Source organism: Dipodomys spectabilis, unplaced genomic scaffold (assembly GCF_019054845.1).
Source record: "Dipodomys spectabilis isolate Male_0828 unplaced genomic scaffold, ASM1905484v1 ptg000018l, whole genome shotgun sequence".
Lineage (NCBI taxonomy): Eukaryota > Metazoa > Chordata > Mammalia > Rodentia > Heteromyidae > Dipodomys > Dipodomys spectabilis.
The window spans coordinates 1,843,311-1,859,377 of NW_024870695.1; the positions used below are offsets into that span (position 1 = coordinate 1,843,311).

Genomic DNA, 16,067 nt, shown 5'->3' on the forward strand with positions numbered 1-16,067 from the left:
ATGGTAATCAGTTATCTGAGTTAGGAAAGTCACGCCGATCTTTTCTTGTAAATATACTGTGTAAGGAGTAAAAAAAAAAGTCACAGGGTAAATTACAGTTTCTATTTCAATTAATTTCTTATTTTTGCATTTTAAATGAGCATATATTAGTCTTGTAAGTGGGTTTCATTGGGATGTTTCCACACATGCATACAATGTACTCTGGTCACACTTACTCCTTTCCTCGCTTACCTATCCTCTTCTTAAAACAATTTAGTAACTAGGTATAAATAGTCTAAATACACCAATTAAAAGATAGGATTAGCCAAGTGAGTTAAACATTATCTAATTGTATGCTCTCCACAAAAAACTCTCTTCAAATAATCAAACTATTTGAAAGTAAAATGATGGGAAACTAGGCAGATGTGAATAAAAATGAACAGATGTAGCTATGTTAATTTCATGTAAAGTAGGTTTCAGAGCAAAGAAAATTATGGGAGGCAGAGAGGAATATTAAAGATATATCATTATGTCATGATCAAGAGGTCAGTCTACCAAGCAGGCATTCCCATCCTTAATTGGGTTTGTCACACAATTGATAGAAAAAAAAAACGTGAAGAAAAACTAGTAAAACTGAAAGGTCACAGACAAAACCATAATTACCACAGGAGAATTCAAAACCCTTCCTTCAACAATTGATGGAACTACTAACTCAACCACTAACCACAACTCAAAAGAGTTGGCATTTGTAGATGGCTTTCTTCAATAATAGCAGAACAAACATGTTTTTATCCCCTTCTCAGAATTTACCAAACATATTCCAAGATAGAATCTACCATCAGATTTTAAAATAATTTCTATGCCTCCATCAGAAAGAATGACATTGCACCATTTGTTAGGAAATGGAAAGACTTGGAAAACATTATATTAAGTGAAATAAGCCAGGCCCAAAGAAACATAGGTCCCATAGTTTCCTAGTTATTTGTAATAACTAGTATATCTCTGAGTCAAGCAGAAAAGATCAGATAAGTTGCTGTTAGGGGAATGAACCCCAAGATAAATATTCAAATGTTTTTGTTTTTTTTTTCCTTTCATGCAATTGTTTCTATCATAGTTATAAGATGATTTCTATGTTGCTTTGTATGTCCCTCCCCCACGGTACAACCCATGCTTTCACTGTATTTGATGTTGGTATAATTTGTGGAGGGGAAGGGAAAAAACAAATCGTTTAACCAGGGATACAGGTGGACCCATTACAACAATGAGATGTACAAGTCGTTATTTCGAAAAACGAACTTTACAACTTTGGTGAGGGGAGGATCAGGTGGGAGGGGGGAGTATAGGAAGAGATGGGAAGGGGAAACAAAGAGGAGGCAACAATGCTTGATAAGAAATGTACTCGTTATCTTGCCCATGTAATTGTAACTCCTCTGTACGGTATTCTCACAATAAAATTTTTTTTTAAAAAAAAGAAAGGAAAAAATAAAATAAAAATTTCTATCAACAAATAAAATAAAAGCTACTAACACATTTAAAATAATTGGAATAATAATCCAAAGTTTTACAACTGGGCACAACTGGGTTGAGAAGACTTTCTCTAGGGATTAATTCAGCATCCAAGTTAAGGGGCCAAGGGATGGAGGAAGCAGAGCTTCCCTGGAGCCTCATTAGTGGGGAAACAGACAGGTGATAGGCACATCTCAGCACAATTACCTACTTCCCTGGGTGGTCCTATGGAGTCAGATCCTGTCTCTGGCTCCAAGGAAATTCAGCCTGAGAGACCTTATTCTTTTTGAGTTTATATCCTGGTCCCACTAGATGGGAAATTGAAGTTCCTACCATGTCTGACAGAGCTCTGTGTCCCAGTGCCCAATATAGGGAGAAACTTCTATCGTATCTTAGTAAAAGTCTATGGGTGAAGTTGGGTGCTAGTGGCTCATGCCTCTAATTCTAGCGACTCAGGAGGCTGAGAACTGAGGATCATGGTTTGAAGCCAGCTTGGGCAGAAAAATATGTGAGACTCATATCTCCAATTAAGCATCAAAAAAACAGAAATCAAGCTGTGGCTCAAGTAGTACAGCACCCAGCAAAGGGATAGCATGCAGGCTCTGAGTTTAAGGGCCAGTACTGTCTGTACTGTCTGTCTGTCTGTCTGTCTGTCTGTCTCTCTCTCTCTCATACACATACACACACACACACATAGAGTCCATAGGTGGAAATGAACTGCTTGAATGTTTGATTAAGGTCAAGAACTGTGAGATTTTCTAACTTTTTCCTTTAAATGTCCACAGGAACACATGGCAAATTGAAAATGTATTTGCCAATGGATGTTCAGAGTTTGGGGTGGCTTGTATTGTTTGTCTCATCTTTTTAGACTTTTTAGTCTTTTTAGTTGGAATACAGTAATAATATGAGAGATTTTCATTGTGATAATTCCATGTGTATATATATGTGTTTTTTGAAAATTTTCACTCTCTCCTTTCTCTCCTCCTCTACATAGTTTATCTATCTATCTTTTATCTATTGATACCTATTTTGATCCTCTCTACCTTTCAGCATGATTTTTCTCCCCCATCCTGATGCTCCCTAGACAGTCCTGTCTTTACAATAATGTCCCATCATCATCTTCATTGTTGTCACCATCATTGTCATCATTGTCACCGCCGTCGTCATCATCATCATCATCATCATCATCATCATCATCATCATCATCATCATGATTTCTGGTCTAGGTTTCACAAATGAGTGAGAACATTTGATTTTTTTTTAACCTTGGCTTATTTTGCTCAACATAATCTCCAGTTCTATCTATTTTCCTGTAAATGACTTAATTTCCTTTTTCTTTATGGCTGAGTAATATTCTGGGGTATACGTAATCAATAGGGCGGAATCTACAGTGGCTATTGTGAGCAGAATTGCAATACGTATGAGGATGCAGGTAACTTTCTTGCATCTCGATCAATTCTAAAGGCTGAGAGGGGAAGAGGGCATGTGATCTCGAGGTGATAACACACTGTTCTGATGGGCTCCAGGGTCATTGCTCAGACTCTTATTCAGAAATCCAAATTTACTGAGCAAACCTCCTTGGGTTGTAATTTCTCTGTGCTTAACACATGAGCCAAACGGCATAGAGAAGTGGAAACTTTGATAGGCAAACACTTGCTGGGTCCCAAGTCCTGGTTGAGGACCTGGTGACACTAGGATCAGTCAAGATTCATTGAGAAGCCCCAGATCTTGGCTCAGCAGGGAATTGACATAAACATAGACATTAAACATAACCATTAAAAAAAATCACATCTACTACCCACACCCAGGCCAGCACATGCAATATATTTCTAGGTGTACTTTTCATACTTTCCTGTGTGGTGGGGAATGACAAGAAGTAGTTCTTGTCATTATCTAATGAGAAATGTCCCATGAACATGTTTTCACCCTTTATAAACACCACCAATAACTTTAGGCATTCCCTCATTTGACTTCTTATTTTTAAAATGATAAAAATTGCTATGTTGGATATCTTTGTAAAAATTCCACATTTCAGATGTCTTATTAGGACATTCCTGTTTAGGAGTATAGTTACAAAGACAAAATGAGATTTCCTAATACCTTCATTTTTAAATGATGAATATCTGATCTTCATGGTCTGAGGCATACACTTGCAGGTTTTTCTCAAACTACAAGTGCACACATATTATTTAAAAAGTAAGATCACACAACACTTTTATCTTTCACTTAAAAGTTTGTCAGGAGGGTGGGAGGCATAGCTCAGTTGGTAGAACACTAGCCAGTGAGTGAAAGTGTCAAGTCCTGAGTTCAAGTGCTTAGACATAAAACAATTCATCATGGAAAAAAATGTCACATTACTTCCTTAAGATACACTTCACAAGGTGTTTCACAAAGACATAGTATTTCATTTTATGAATTATTTGTTTTACTTGATTGTCTACTGACAGATATTTGAGTGACTTCAAATTTTCATAATTACAAGTCATAGTATCATAAATTTCCTAATGCTTTTGCCTTTTCACCCTTTGCATGGTTGCTTGAGTTCCTCTAAACCCAGAAAGTGAGATTGTCTCAAAAAGAGTGAGCCCTTCAGTTTTTACGGATGTTCTACAGTGCTAAAAGACTTGTAACACGTTCTAGAACCCAGTTTTTTTCTTTTGCCTATCTTCAAGTGCAGTTATTTTTCTTGAACTTTTTGAAGAAGTCATTGGGGACAATTCCCCTAACATTGTAGTCTCAAAGCTCCTCCTTCCTGACAGGTCACTGGAGGAAGTAGGCAGCTGGAAAAATGTCAGGCCTCCAGGGAAAAACTGGCTGCTGCCCAGAAAGACCAGGTTGCTATTAAAAAAAAAAAAAAAAGCCACCATCTGAGTCAACCATTCTTCGAGTGCACTGGCCTAAAACAATTCAAACGGGCAAAAAACAAGCTTCCTGCTACAAGTCCCCACTCTCGATAAGTTCTGCTTTTACCTCGCCTAAAAAAGTCTGCTACAACTACACTCAGTGAAACCTCTCTGATTCTGACCAGAGAGTTTGCCCAGGAGCGTACCCCAGTAAACTTTCCTGACAAGCTTTTTATTCCTCTAAAACTTTATTCTTCCTTCCTTCCTTCCTTCCTTCTTTCTTTCTTTCTTTCTTTCTCTTTCTCTCTCTCTCTCTCTCTTTCTTTCCTATTTCATTATTTTCATGGAGCATTCAAATATATGGTGATATTGTTGGAGGTCTCCTGCCTCTTACTTTTCTTCCATAATTTTACCTGGACAGTCTTTTTGCTTTGTCTCTTTTTCTCCTGTGCTATTACATGTAGGGTCTATTCTCAGAAACTTCTCTTCATTGTAGAGGTGCCTTGTTCAAGAAGGAACAATGACTAGAGTTGAGGGTTCACTGGGTCTTGGCTACTCCAAGCTGCTCAAACTAGAAATTCAGTATGTTTCCAGTTCTATCCCTTTTCCAAGGCTGTAGGTGGGGGTGTGTGTCTTCTATCCTAAGATAAATGACATGATCAGCTCTCTTTGTGATGTTAACACCGCCAATGCTTATTGCATAGCTGCAGTCATTCACTAGTGGTTGTCAAAGGGGTGATATTCTAATTCCATCTTTCATTTTCATTTGTCAAAAGGAAGATAATGATAATAGTAAAGATACTAAGTTGTATAGATTGTCAGGAAAGTTCGATGAAGGCGAAGGTGGTGAAATGCAAAAACAAAATGAAAACACAGCCAGCTGAAGGATACATCGCAGAAGAGCTTTGCCACCGAGCAGATAAAAAAAAAAAATCACACTGTTTTCCAGACTCCTGTCCAAAGCGCTAGGCTTTGCTTTATCTGAAATGCATTTCAGTCTCTTCCTTGAGACGTTTCAGTGACTTGTAATTGGAATAAAAAGTGGCTTTCCAGTTTAGCCCTTAACTTCCAGCCTCGTGCCTTGCCACTCACAACCTAGCTCTCAAAGCACCAGCATCTGCTTCTGGTCAGCCCTAGAATGTTCATTCAAAGATCATCCCTCCCTTTTGTCTTTCCTGATGCTGTTCCCTCTGTCTGAGTAGGTGCGGGTCCCCTCTCAGCTTAAATGTGTCTTTCTCAGAGATTTATTGTTGTGGCTGATGTTGGGTTGTTTTGGTGCTGGAACTGGAACCCAGGACCTTCTTATGCTGAGCTCTATCACTAAGCTGCACACGGAGCCTCTCTTGGAATTCGTCCTGTCTACCCAGTCTAATAAGAGGCATACTCCTTTCCTCTCTACCACTCCCTATTTTTAGATTCATTTTCTCGGGGGGCCTCATTAGCTTGTAATTATTTCACCTCTTTGTCTGTTTAGGAGGCCGCTTCTGCTCCAGTCTGAAACTCTATGAAGGCAAGTGGCTATGGCCATCTTGGTCAGCATGGTGTATCTAGGGTCCAGCCCAATGATTGCCCTCAATGGACCAACAATGCAAGAATAACACAAGATGAGAACTGAGGGCAGGAAGCCAGATTCTTGGGCAGGAGGAGGTTGCTTTAGTGGCAGGTATATAGAATCTGGGCTGCTCTCATGAAAGGGTGCTGGTGGGGAAGGCCAAATGCTAGTAGCAGGAGAGCAGCAAGGACAGCAATCTGTCTAACCCATGGTTTCACCTTCTGTGGCATCTATTACTCACCTACATTCAACTGTGACCAAAAAATAGCACATGGAAAACTCCAGAAATAGAAGTTTTAAGTAACTTTTTTTGTTGTTGTTTTTGTCAGTCATGGCGGCTGAACCCTGGGCTTGGGCGCTGTCCCTCAGCTCTTCAGCTCAAGGTGAGTGCCCTACCACTTGAGCCACAGCGCCACTTCTGGCTTTTTCTGCCTACGTGGTACTGAGGAATTCAACCCAGGGCCTCACACATGCAAGGCAAGCACTCTACCACGGAGCCACCTTCCCAGCCCCTTTAAGTTTTATTCCAATAGATCCTTATACTTATTCTATCATACTGTTATTGTTCCTCTCTTATTGTACATGACTTTAGATTTTATCATAGGTATGTATGGGTAGGAAAAAAAATCTTAGTCTATATGGGGTTTGTGATTTCAAAAGCTCATTGGGACTCTAAGAATGAATCCACCATGGATAAGGGTGAATAAGGACTCCATTTGTGGCACCAAAAGAACTCTACCTGAAGCAGGATGGACAAAGAGAAATTGAGGTACAGTCAGCTTACAGCAAATACAGAAAGTATTCCTTCATGTACTTCCCTGAAGATTAAGGGAGCAAAATCATTTAGGAGAAAATGAAACAGGATAACTTAAGAAACTGAGGCCTGGTGAAGGCAACTCCGAAATATGGTGCCATTATTGCTTTAAAGAGAGACAACAGGATGCATCCCCCTTATCTCAAGGATAAGGTTCTGTTCTATGGAAGGATGCATTCTTACCTGGAAACTCAGAAAGTAAGTAGAGTAATAGAGCAAAGGCAAAACATCCATCTTTGCATAACTTTGAAGCCAGATCCTCTGTCTTACCATATAAATACCCCAACAGCCCAAGATACTGTGTGTGTGTGTCTCCCTGTGAGAGCATCCACACTCTGCTAGTGTGTGCCCCTGCCCTTCTGCTCATCCATTTGCCTATTTTTTGTCTATTTGTCTACTTGACTGCTCGCTTACTTACTCAATAAAGCTCTGCCAAACTTTCTTACCACTGTGGCTTGTCCATAAATTCTTATTCTACAATTTAAGTCAAAGGCCCTAAGTGAAGAGTTCCTATCTCTAAAGGGAAACTTCACTAACCCTTACCTGTATCCATTCATGCCCACCTCATAACTGAGCAAGAGTAAAGTTGGATACTGCTTGATTTGAAAAGTAGGGGCAAAGTGAAACATTAACTATGGCTTATATAGCAATAGAACACACTGCCCAGGCCTCAAACCATTCCTGCTCTCCTTCATGTGCTATGTGGCCCACATGAGGTCTCCAAACAGGGTGTTTGACATCTGCCAAGCATGAGACCAGGTGTAAGGCCTGTGTGAATGCAAGGAGCTCCCCATCAGAGGAGTTACATGCAAACACAAGTTGAGTTGCCCTCTAGAAATGCTGCTATCTGGACAGGGTGTATTTTACAGCATGTGGAGATGGGTGGTTTGAAGCTAAAGCCTTTCAAGCTCTGACATGGTGGTGCTAGGAGTTTGGGCAGAAAGCATGTAGGCTGAGAGACTGATGGTTTGGGAGATCCAAACTCATCCCAATCATAGAAACAGGGAAATGGGGGGAAGAGGCAGAAGACCTGGAGGAGACTAGGTGAGGGAAGGAGAAAGAATCTGGTATACTCCTGGTAAACAGGGCTCATCTCTCAAGGCCCCAGCTCATAGATAGTAACATTAGTGAAATTATTCCTGTCCCTCTGAAGATACCATCGTGGGATTACTTCCCTGAGGCCTCTCCCAAGCTGATAAATAAGGCCTGGCACAGTTCTGGCTCAGCCCCTTTCTTTCGGAAAGGAGACTCAGGAATCAGCTTTCAAGTTCCTTAACCTTGTTGGGGAACCCACAATCTGAGTACCAATCCTCTGTTTTTCCATCTTTGCCTTAACTGCTTAGTCCCACACAGCACTGCTCTGGGCCTTCTCTGTGAGTCTGTGAACCTGCATTGGATGGAGGAGGAAGGTGGGCACAGCAGAAGCAGGGGATTCTGAGAGCTGCAGAGACGTCGGTAAGGTCTGGATGTCCAGGGGCTATGCTCTTTGTCTCTCTTCCTTTTCTTACATTCTCGTCTCTATCATTTCTCTCATAGACATACACACCATGAAAAACCTTATGACCTTACTTAATGTTGAAGGTAATATGATGATCCTTCCAATCATTTTAACATTCATTTTCAAAGTGCTCTTACATGCCCTGTTGCTTGTGAGTCTCCAGCCTGTAAAAAAGACAAACCTCACAGGTTTTCTCTCTTATGTAGGGTTACCTTAAAAAAAGAAGAAGACTGATAGCAGTGCAAAATGGGGGCTGTTTGGGGTGGGAACAGGCTGCAGGGGTGGGTGAAAGGAACACATGATAGAGAAGGTGCAATCAGATGGAAGCATTTCATTTATATTTATGGAAATAGAATAATGAAACCTGTCCGTATGATTTTAAAAATTGGGAGCGTGGGAACGAGAAAGAGTCATGGAGTAAATTTGATCCAAGAAATAGCATAAAGAACCCCCTGTGTGCAATTAATAGCGGCTAATAAAAAAAAACCAAAAAGTAAAAAGCTCCATGGAACACCGTAAGGCATTCCAGGGGGAGTGTGTCCTCCCCTGAAGGTCGCAGCATCGGAGGAGGTACAAATCCCAGTTTGATTCTTTTTTTTAATGAGTGTATATTATTTGTTTTTATTTAACTTTTTTTATTATCTTGAAATAGTTGTACAAAGAAGTTCCCATTCTGCAAAACAGTATGAGTACAACGTGTCTGACAACATTGTCACCCATCTTCTTAACCCAACCCTTCTCTGAGTGTATATTATTTGTGCAAAAAGTTTCACTGTGCTATTACCACACATGTGTACAATGTGCCCCAATCAAATTTACTCCTTCTACGAAGCCCAGTTTTCTGACCTTTAGCTCACAGTACTTTTCTGTACCATTCCCCCATTTATCTCTATTCTCTGTTGATCCCACAGCTGAGGGGTGTGTGTCTCCAGAGCTTTCTGACCATGCAGATCTTCAGATGCACCAATTCTTACAGACTCTTAGCATAGAATCTGAAGCTCTGGGTGCTTGGATTTTGAGAAGACAGCTGGTAACTTTAACATAAGGAAGAGGGCTTGAACATCCTATTTTATTGGTTTTGTTTTATTATTTATTTATTCAAGTGTTTTGCTCAATACTAGTGCTCTACCGCTTGATCCACAGCTTCATTTCGAGCTTGTTGCTGGTCAATTGGAGATAGAATCTCATGGCTTTGTCTGTGCAGGCTGACTTCAAACCAGGACCCTCAGATCTCAGCAACCTGAGTGGCTAAGATTACAGGTGTGAGCCACCAGTACTTGTCATTTTTTTTTAAAAAAAAGACCATTGTAAGTGATTCTGGTGCATGCCAAAGTATGTAGGATGCATGCCTTGTCTTTCGGGGCAGAAAGCAGAAGCGCTAGTTCCTCTGGGCATCTATTCCCTGCTCTCTGCTGCCCTCCTGTTTTCTTCCATCCTCTCATCAGGAAACAGTCCCAGATGATCCTGAACTTTGGGCACCATACTGGGTGGGCAGTGGGCTTGGCAGGCAGAAGAGGGGAGCTCCATTGTTTACTAGTTGAACAACTTCAGGAAATTCATTGAGTTTTGAAGCCTCAAGTCCTCATCGATGGTCTAACAGGACCAAACTGTGCTGTTGTGTGCACTGAGAATTACATTTCTGCAGAGGCTGGGGTGGCGGCACTGGCCTGGCAGCGATGTTTGAGAGCAAGCTATGGTGGGTCTTTCCAAGCGGGCCATGCAGGGGCAGAGTGAAGAAAACCCATGTGGTATTCAGAGACAGCGGATGCTAAGGATTCAGAGAATGGATTTTGTACATTCTAGAAACATACAAAAAGCATTGCTGGGGTAGGCAGTGCAGGCCTGCCCACCGACAGGCTGTCCTGGAGGAAATGGATTTCTGCTACCAAAGGGAAGAGAGTGAGAGATGTGCTCTTTGTCCCTCTCTCTCCCCATGAAACACAAAGCACTTTAATTTCCTGCTCTCTTCTTCACAGTCACATAAGCGCAGACTCTATGCTAGTGTGTGTGTGTGTGTGTGTCCTGGAGTTTGAATTCAGAGACTGGGTGCTGCACTTAGTGTTTTCACTCAAGGCTAGTGCTCCGCTTCTAGCTTCGATTGCTGATTATTTGGAAATAAAAGTCTCATGGACTTTTCCTGCTCAGGCTGGCTTTGAACCATAATCCTCATATCTCAACCTCCTAAGTAGCTAGGATTTATAGGTGTATGCTAGTGGCACCCAGCTCTAGTGTGTAATTTTTAATGTTGCAATTGGTAGGAACTGCTTCCATATACAAATGGTAACTATTATCATTGATAGTTTCAGAGTATTCTATTACCTTAATGGATTATGTAATTTTCAAACAACCATGCTAGGTATAAATGATTACTATAAAACCTGCTTACTTACAAGGTCCAATTCATATACCTTTTTAGCCATCACCACAAACTAAATTTGGAATATTTTATTAACTCCAAAAAGAAACCCCTTTCCCATTAGTGGTCATTCCCCATTTTATGCCATATATACAGAAAGCTCAGCTCCAGGCAGCCACAGTATGCTTTCTCAATGTATGAATGTGTTTAGTTTCAGATCTCTAAAGTCAAATGTTTATCTTAGTTCTTAGTTTTATTATTATGAAGGCTGTGATAATCAATGAGTAGTACACTTTTACATTTTGTCTGATAGTGTGTGTGTGTGTGTGTGTGTGTGTGTGTGTGTGTGTGTGTGCGTGCGTGTGCGTGTGTTCTGATATCTGAGCTTTAAATTCAAGGCCTCTTTTTCTTGCTTTGCTATTTCCTGCTTCCTGATCAAGTCTGGTCTTTACCACCTGAACCATACTCCACTTCCAGCTTTCTGTCCATCAACTGGAGATAAGAATCTCTTAGATTTGTCTGCCTGGGCTGACTTTAAACTGCAGATCCTCAGATCACAGCCTCCTGAGTAGCTGAGATTATAAGCATAAAACACTGGTACCTGGCCTTTTGAGATGTGGCTTTGCTGTGGCCGTTTGGCTTTTAGCTCATGATTCTCCTACCTCAGCCACCAGAGGCTGAGATTACTGCGTAAACCACTACACTATTTGTTCATACTCTCAAGATAAATTTCTAGTACTAGAACATACTCAATCAAAATAAGCCTGCTTCTCCCCAATTTTTGCTTGTTTTCAAAGTCATGAGATGACATTAAGATTATATTTTTCTACGGAAAAATGCTGAGTAACTAATGTTGGAGAAGATATTTGTGACAGTATACTATTGTGTGTATGTATATGTTGATTTTTAAAGCATATTTCTAGGATTTTTTCAGGAAATAAAATGCTAATGAATATATATAGAGAGATAGATATATGTGTAGACTTTGTAAAATCTCTATACACTATTTAACATAGTGTATATCATGCAGCCTATAGTAGATAATATATATAGTATGTACTATATACAGTATATACAGTATATAGTATATATATTATATGCTATGTAGATACCATAGATACTATAGTATAGTATTCTATAGTATGGTATACTATAGTATAGTATCTATATAATATATATGAATAGTATATAATATTTATGGCCTATATACTACACACATATATATGCTCTATATACTATACTCTCTCTATAGCTATATAGAATATCTTTATAGTATATACTCTATATACTCTCTATATATACTCTATGGTATATATATGTCATTTTCTATAGAGTATATAGTATATATAGTGTATAAGGATGTATACTGTAGAATATATACTATATATCCTGTACGTATTAGATATATAATACAGTATATATGTGTGTGTATATATATATATATATATATGTATATATATATGTCAGCCATGGGGCTTGAACTCTGGCCTGGGAGCTGTCCCTCAGCCAGCTCAAGGCTAGCACTCTACCACTTGAACCACAGCACCATTTCCAGCTTTTTATGTTTATGTTGTACTTGAGGAATCAAACCCAGGGCCTCATGCATGTGAGGCAAGCACTCTACCACTTAGCCAGCCACCTTCCCAGCCCCATTTTACCTATATATATATGTATGTATGTATATGCACATGGAAGTATTTATTGTGAACTTACTGCATGCTATCTCTTAGTACTGAACATTTTAATCACAATTTTATTACTGTCACAACCTTTTTGTACTTGAATGAACTAAGTCTCAAAAAAGTCAAGGAGCTAGTCCAGATTCTCTACTAGCCAAAACAATTTGCTCAGATTTGTTTTCTGATATTTTGACAGCATAGTCAATCACTACATTGTAGGATCTCCTGGGAGCAATGTTAGCTTTGTGTTGATTCATTTTCATGTTTGCTTGTTTTTGAGACAGAGTCTTGCTCTGTAGCCCAAGATGGTTTCGAATTTTCCTTAGCCTCTCAAGTGCTGGGGTTCTAGGTATATACCACTGTGCTGCTCTACTCATTCAGTGATTGGCTAGTAAAGTAATGACTTCTTATTTTTAGGGACACTTCAGTTGATTGTCTTAAGTCTCCCAGAGAGATCATAATATCAACAAATAATGATAACATTTTCCTTTCCAGTAACTTTTCTTCTTTCCCCTTTTCCTGATTGTACAATCTCCATTTATTTAATGCATATATCCATTTCTCCCATTTAAAAGCCAATTCTGTACCAAAACATGACATACACAGCACACTAATCTTTTAACACATCAAGAGAATTGTAAGATGATATGATTTTTAAATACATTATTGCAAGAACATTGTCTATGCTAGAAGTTGCTGGAATAATTAAGTTGCTTAAAGGTTTTGCATGTTGTGCTTTGTGGTTTACTTTTAAAAATTACAAAATTTAGTGTAAGGTGGTATTAACCTATTTCCAAGTTGATTTTTGCTTTCCATCAACCTTAGTGCTTATGCTGCAGAAGCGTCGGGGAATGGATGGAGGCAACCAGAGTGGGGAATCTGGGTTCCTCCTGCTGGGGATTTCAGAGATTCCTGAGCAGCAGTCCATCCTCTTTTGGGCGTTCCTGTCCATGTACCTGGTCACAGTGGTGGGGAATGTGCTCATCATCCTGGCCATCACCTCCGACTCACGCCTGTATACTCCCATGTACTTTTTCCTGGTCAACCTCTCCCTCACGGACCTCTTCTTTGTCACCAACACCATCCCCAAGATGCTGGTGAACCTTCAGTCGCAGAACAAAGCCATCTCCTACGCTGGGTGTCTGACACAGCTCTACTTTCTGGTCTCCCTGGTGGCCCTGGATAACCTCATCCTGGCAGTGATGGCCTATGACCGCTACGTGGCCATCTGCCGCCCCCTCCACTACACCACGGCCATGAGCCCTAAGCTCTGTGTCTCTCTCCTGGCCCTGTGCTGGGTCCTGTCTGTCCTCTATGGCCTCATCCACACCCTCCTCATGACCAGGGTGATCTTCTGTGGATCTCGGAAAATCCACTACATCTTCTGTGAGATGTACGTCCTGTTGAGGCTTGCATGTTCCAACACCCAGGTCAACCACCTGGCGCTGATTGTCACAGGCTGCTTCATCTTCCTCACTCCCCTAGGGTTCATGATCCTGTCCTATGTCTGGATCATCAGAGCCGTCCTCAGAATCCCATCAGCCACTGGGAAGTACAAAGCCTTCTCCACCTGTGCCTCCCATTTGGCTGTGGTGTCTCTCTTCTATGGGACACTAGGGATGGTGTATCTGCAGCCCCTCCACACCTACTCCATGAAGGATTCAGTAGCCACGGTGATGTATGCTGTGGTGACCCCCATGATGAACCCTTTCATCTACAGCCTGAGGAACAAGGATATGCATGGAGCACTGGGAAGACTTCTGTTAGGGAAAGCCTTTAAGAGGTTGCCATGATGGCAGTGTTAGGCATTAGCGTGAAATCCACTATTCAGAAGACCACCTGAGACTTATTAAAATGTAGATATCCAGCTGCAAATCAGTTTACTGACTTGCAAACAAAATAAAAAACAACAGAAAAACCAGACCTATGTGTAACTCAGTGTTCCCCCTGCTCCCGGAAACTTGTCAGTGAATAAGATCATGCTAACCACCTCGGTCTGACCCATAGTAACTGTGACACTATTCATCAGAGTTGGCTAGTCAAACATGGTTCAGTCAATAATAGCTTCTTAATATTTTTATTAAATAAGTAATATGAAGTTTATAAAAAGTGTTGGAATACAAATAGGCCCAAAATATCATTTGTGTTTCTTCTGTCCAAAGATAATGATCATTTACATTTTTTTTTTTCTTGTCAGTCATGGGCCTGAACTCTGGGCCTGGGCACTGTCCCTCAGCTCTTCAGCTCAAGGCTAACACTCTACCACTTGAGCCACAGTACCACTTCCGGCTTTTTTTTTGCTTATGTGTTGCTGAGGAATGGAACCCAGGACCTCATGCATGCAAGGGAAGCGCTCTGCCACTGAGCCACCTTCCCAGTCCCTGCTTTGTCTTTAAATTTTAGACTGTAGTCTAAAATTTTTTCCTAGAATGAATTCAAATTGTTTTGAAACTTGCTTTTTATTTAACAAGAATAGCGTTTTCCTATGATAGTAACTATTTAGCTACATTATCACTTAATGCCTGCACAGTATTTCAATGTCCAATTTAATGTGTATATATGCATACATATCATAATTCTTTGAGCATAGTTCCTATTTTCCTATATTTAGTTGCTTTCCATTTTTCCCATTGTTTGAGTCAATGACAATAAACTCTGTGGTACTGTTCACTTATGTATTATTTCCTTAAGGGAAATTGGTGAAGTGTGTTTCATTCTCTGGGTTTTTCATAGTATTTCCTCAATTGACCTCTGCAAAGTTTGAAACAATTCATAGTTTCTCCAAGAGGAAGCAGGAGCCTTTCGACTTCTCCTCTGTGTTTATTAACTTGCATTGGATTCTCATGAAATCAGAGGAAGCTCCAGAAACATCAAGTGTAGAGGAAGCTTCAGAAATGTTGAGTTCTGTCTAGAGAGTTCAATAATCTTGTGCTTCTTTGGAAGTACTGTGCTTGAACTTTGGGCTAAAAAGGGGACTGGTATATCCAAAAAGATTGAGCAGCAAATGCTCCAGGTTCTGACATGCAACCAGCTGTTTGGGTACCTTTGAGAATCAAAGTCCTTGTCAATCATCCCATCCACAAGGAAGGCATTGGTGGGGGATCAGTGGAGGCCAGGCCTTGACCACCAGTTGGGTTATTGCAGTAGAAATTTGGCTCCTTGCCTGGAATATAATGGCATCCCACGGGAGCTAAGGCTGATTGATCCACAAGGACCCGCTTCCTTCATGATCACCCAAAAGGCAGGAATTCCAGAAGATAGATTCCTGTTCTGGACCCAAAAAAGGTGGAAAGAGTGTGGTTGTATATGCCCTCCGTATTCTTTTTTTTCTTCCCACTCCAATAAATATTTTTTCTAATTTTTATTGTTATTATAAAGGTGATGTACAGAGAAGTTATAGTTATATAAGTCAGGTTATTAGTACATTCCTTTTTGGACAGTATGACCTCCTTCCCTTGCTCTCTCCCAGTTTTCCTCTCCAATCCCCACTTACAAATTATACAGTTCATTTTCAACATAGTGTCTAGTAAATATCACTGCTACATTTATTCACCCTTTGTCCTTCCAATTGTATCCCCTGTAACCTTCCAAAGATAGATAAACAAACAAGACAAAAAGAAAAGAAAGACAGCAACAAGGGAAAAAAAAACCTCTTAAATGAATCTTTTTAAGAAGTCCACTGTGTTAATAGAGTTTAGTCTGGCCTTCTGAGCTGAGGCAGATTGTGATAAGCGATTGCAACGACAGGACATTTAGGCTATTTCTCCACAAGCTAGTTACAACTTCTCAGAGCATCCTATGTCCTGGGGAGATAAATCCCAAATAGATTGGAGCTTAATT

At 40.3% G+C, this 16,067-nt stretch overlaps 1 protein-coding gene across 1 annotated transcript; it reads left to right on the forward strand.

Annotated features, from left to right (window-relative positions):
• Positions 1-13,078: 13,078 nt before the first annotated feature.
• Positions 13,079-14,020, forward strand: LOC122103546 (olfactory receptor 1D2). The gene has a single exon (XM_042674158.1). The coding sequence runs from the start codon at positions 13,079-13,081 to the stop codon at positions 14,018-14,020; it is 942 nt and encodes a 313-aa protein (XP_042530092.1).
• Positions 14,021-16,067: the final 2,047 nt, after the last annotated feature.

Excerpts from the sequence above, each read along its gene's own strand:
- LOC122103546 (XM_042674158.1), top strand. The coding sequence starts at position 13,079 with ATGGATGGAGGCAACCAGAGTGGGGAATCTGGGTTCCTCCTGCTGGGG.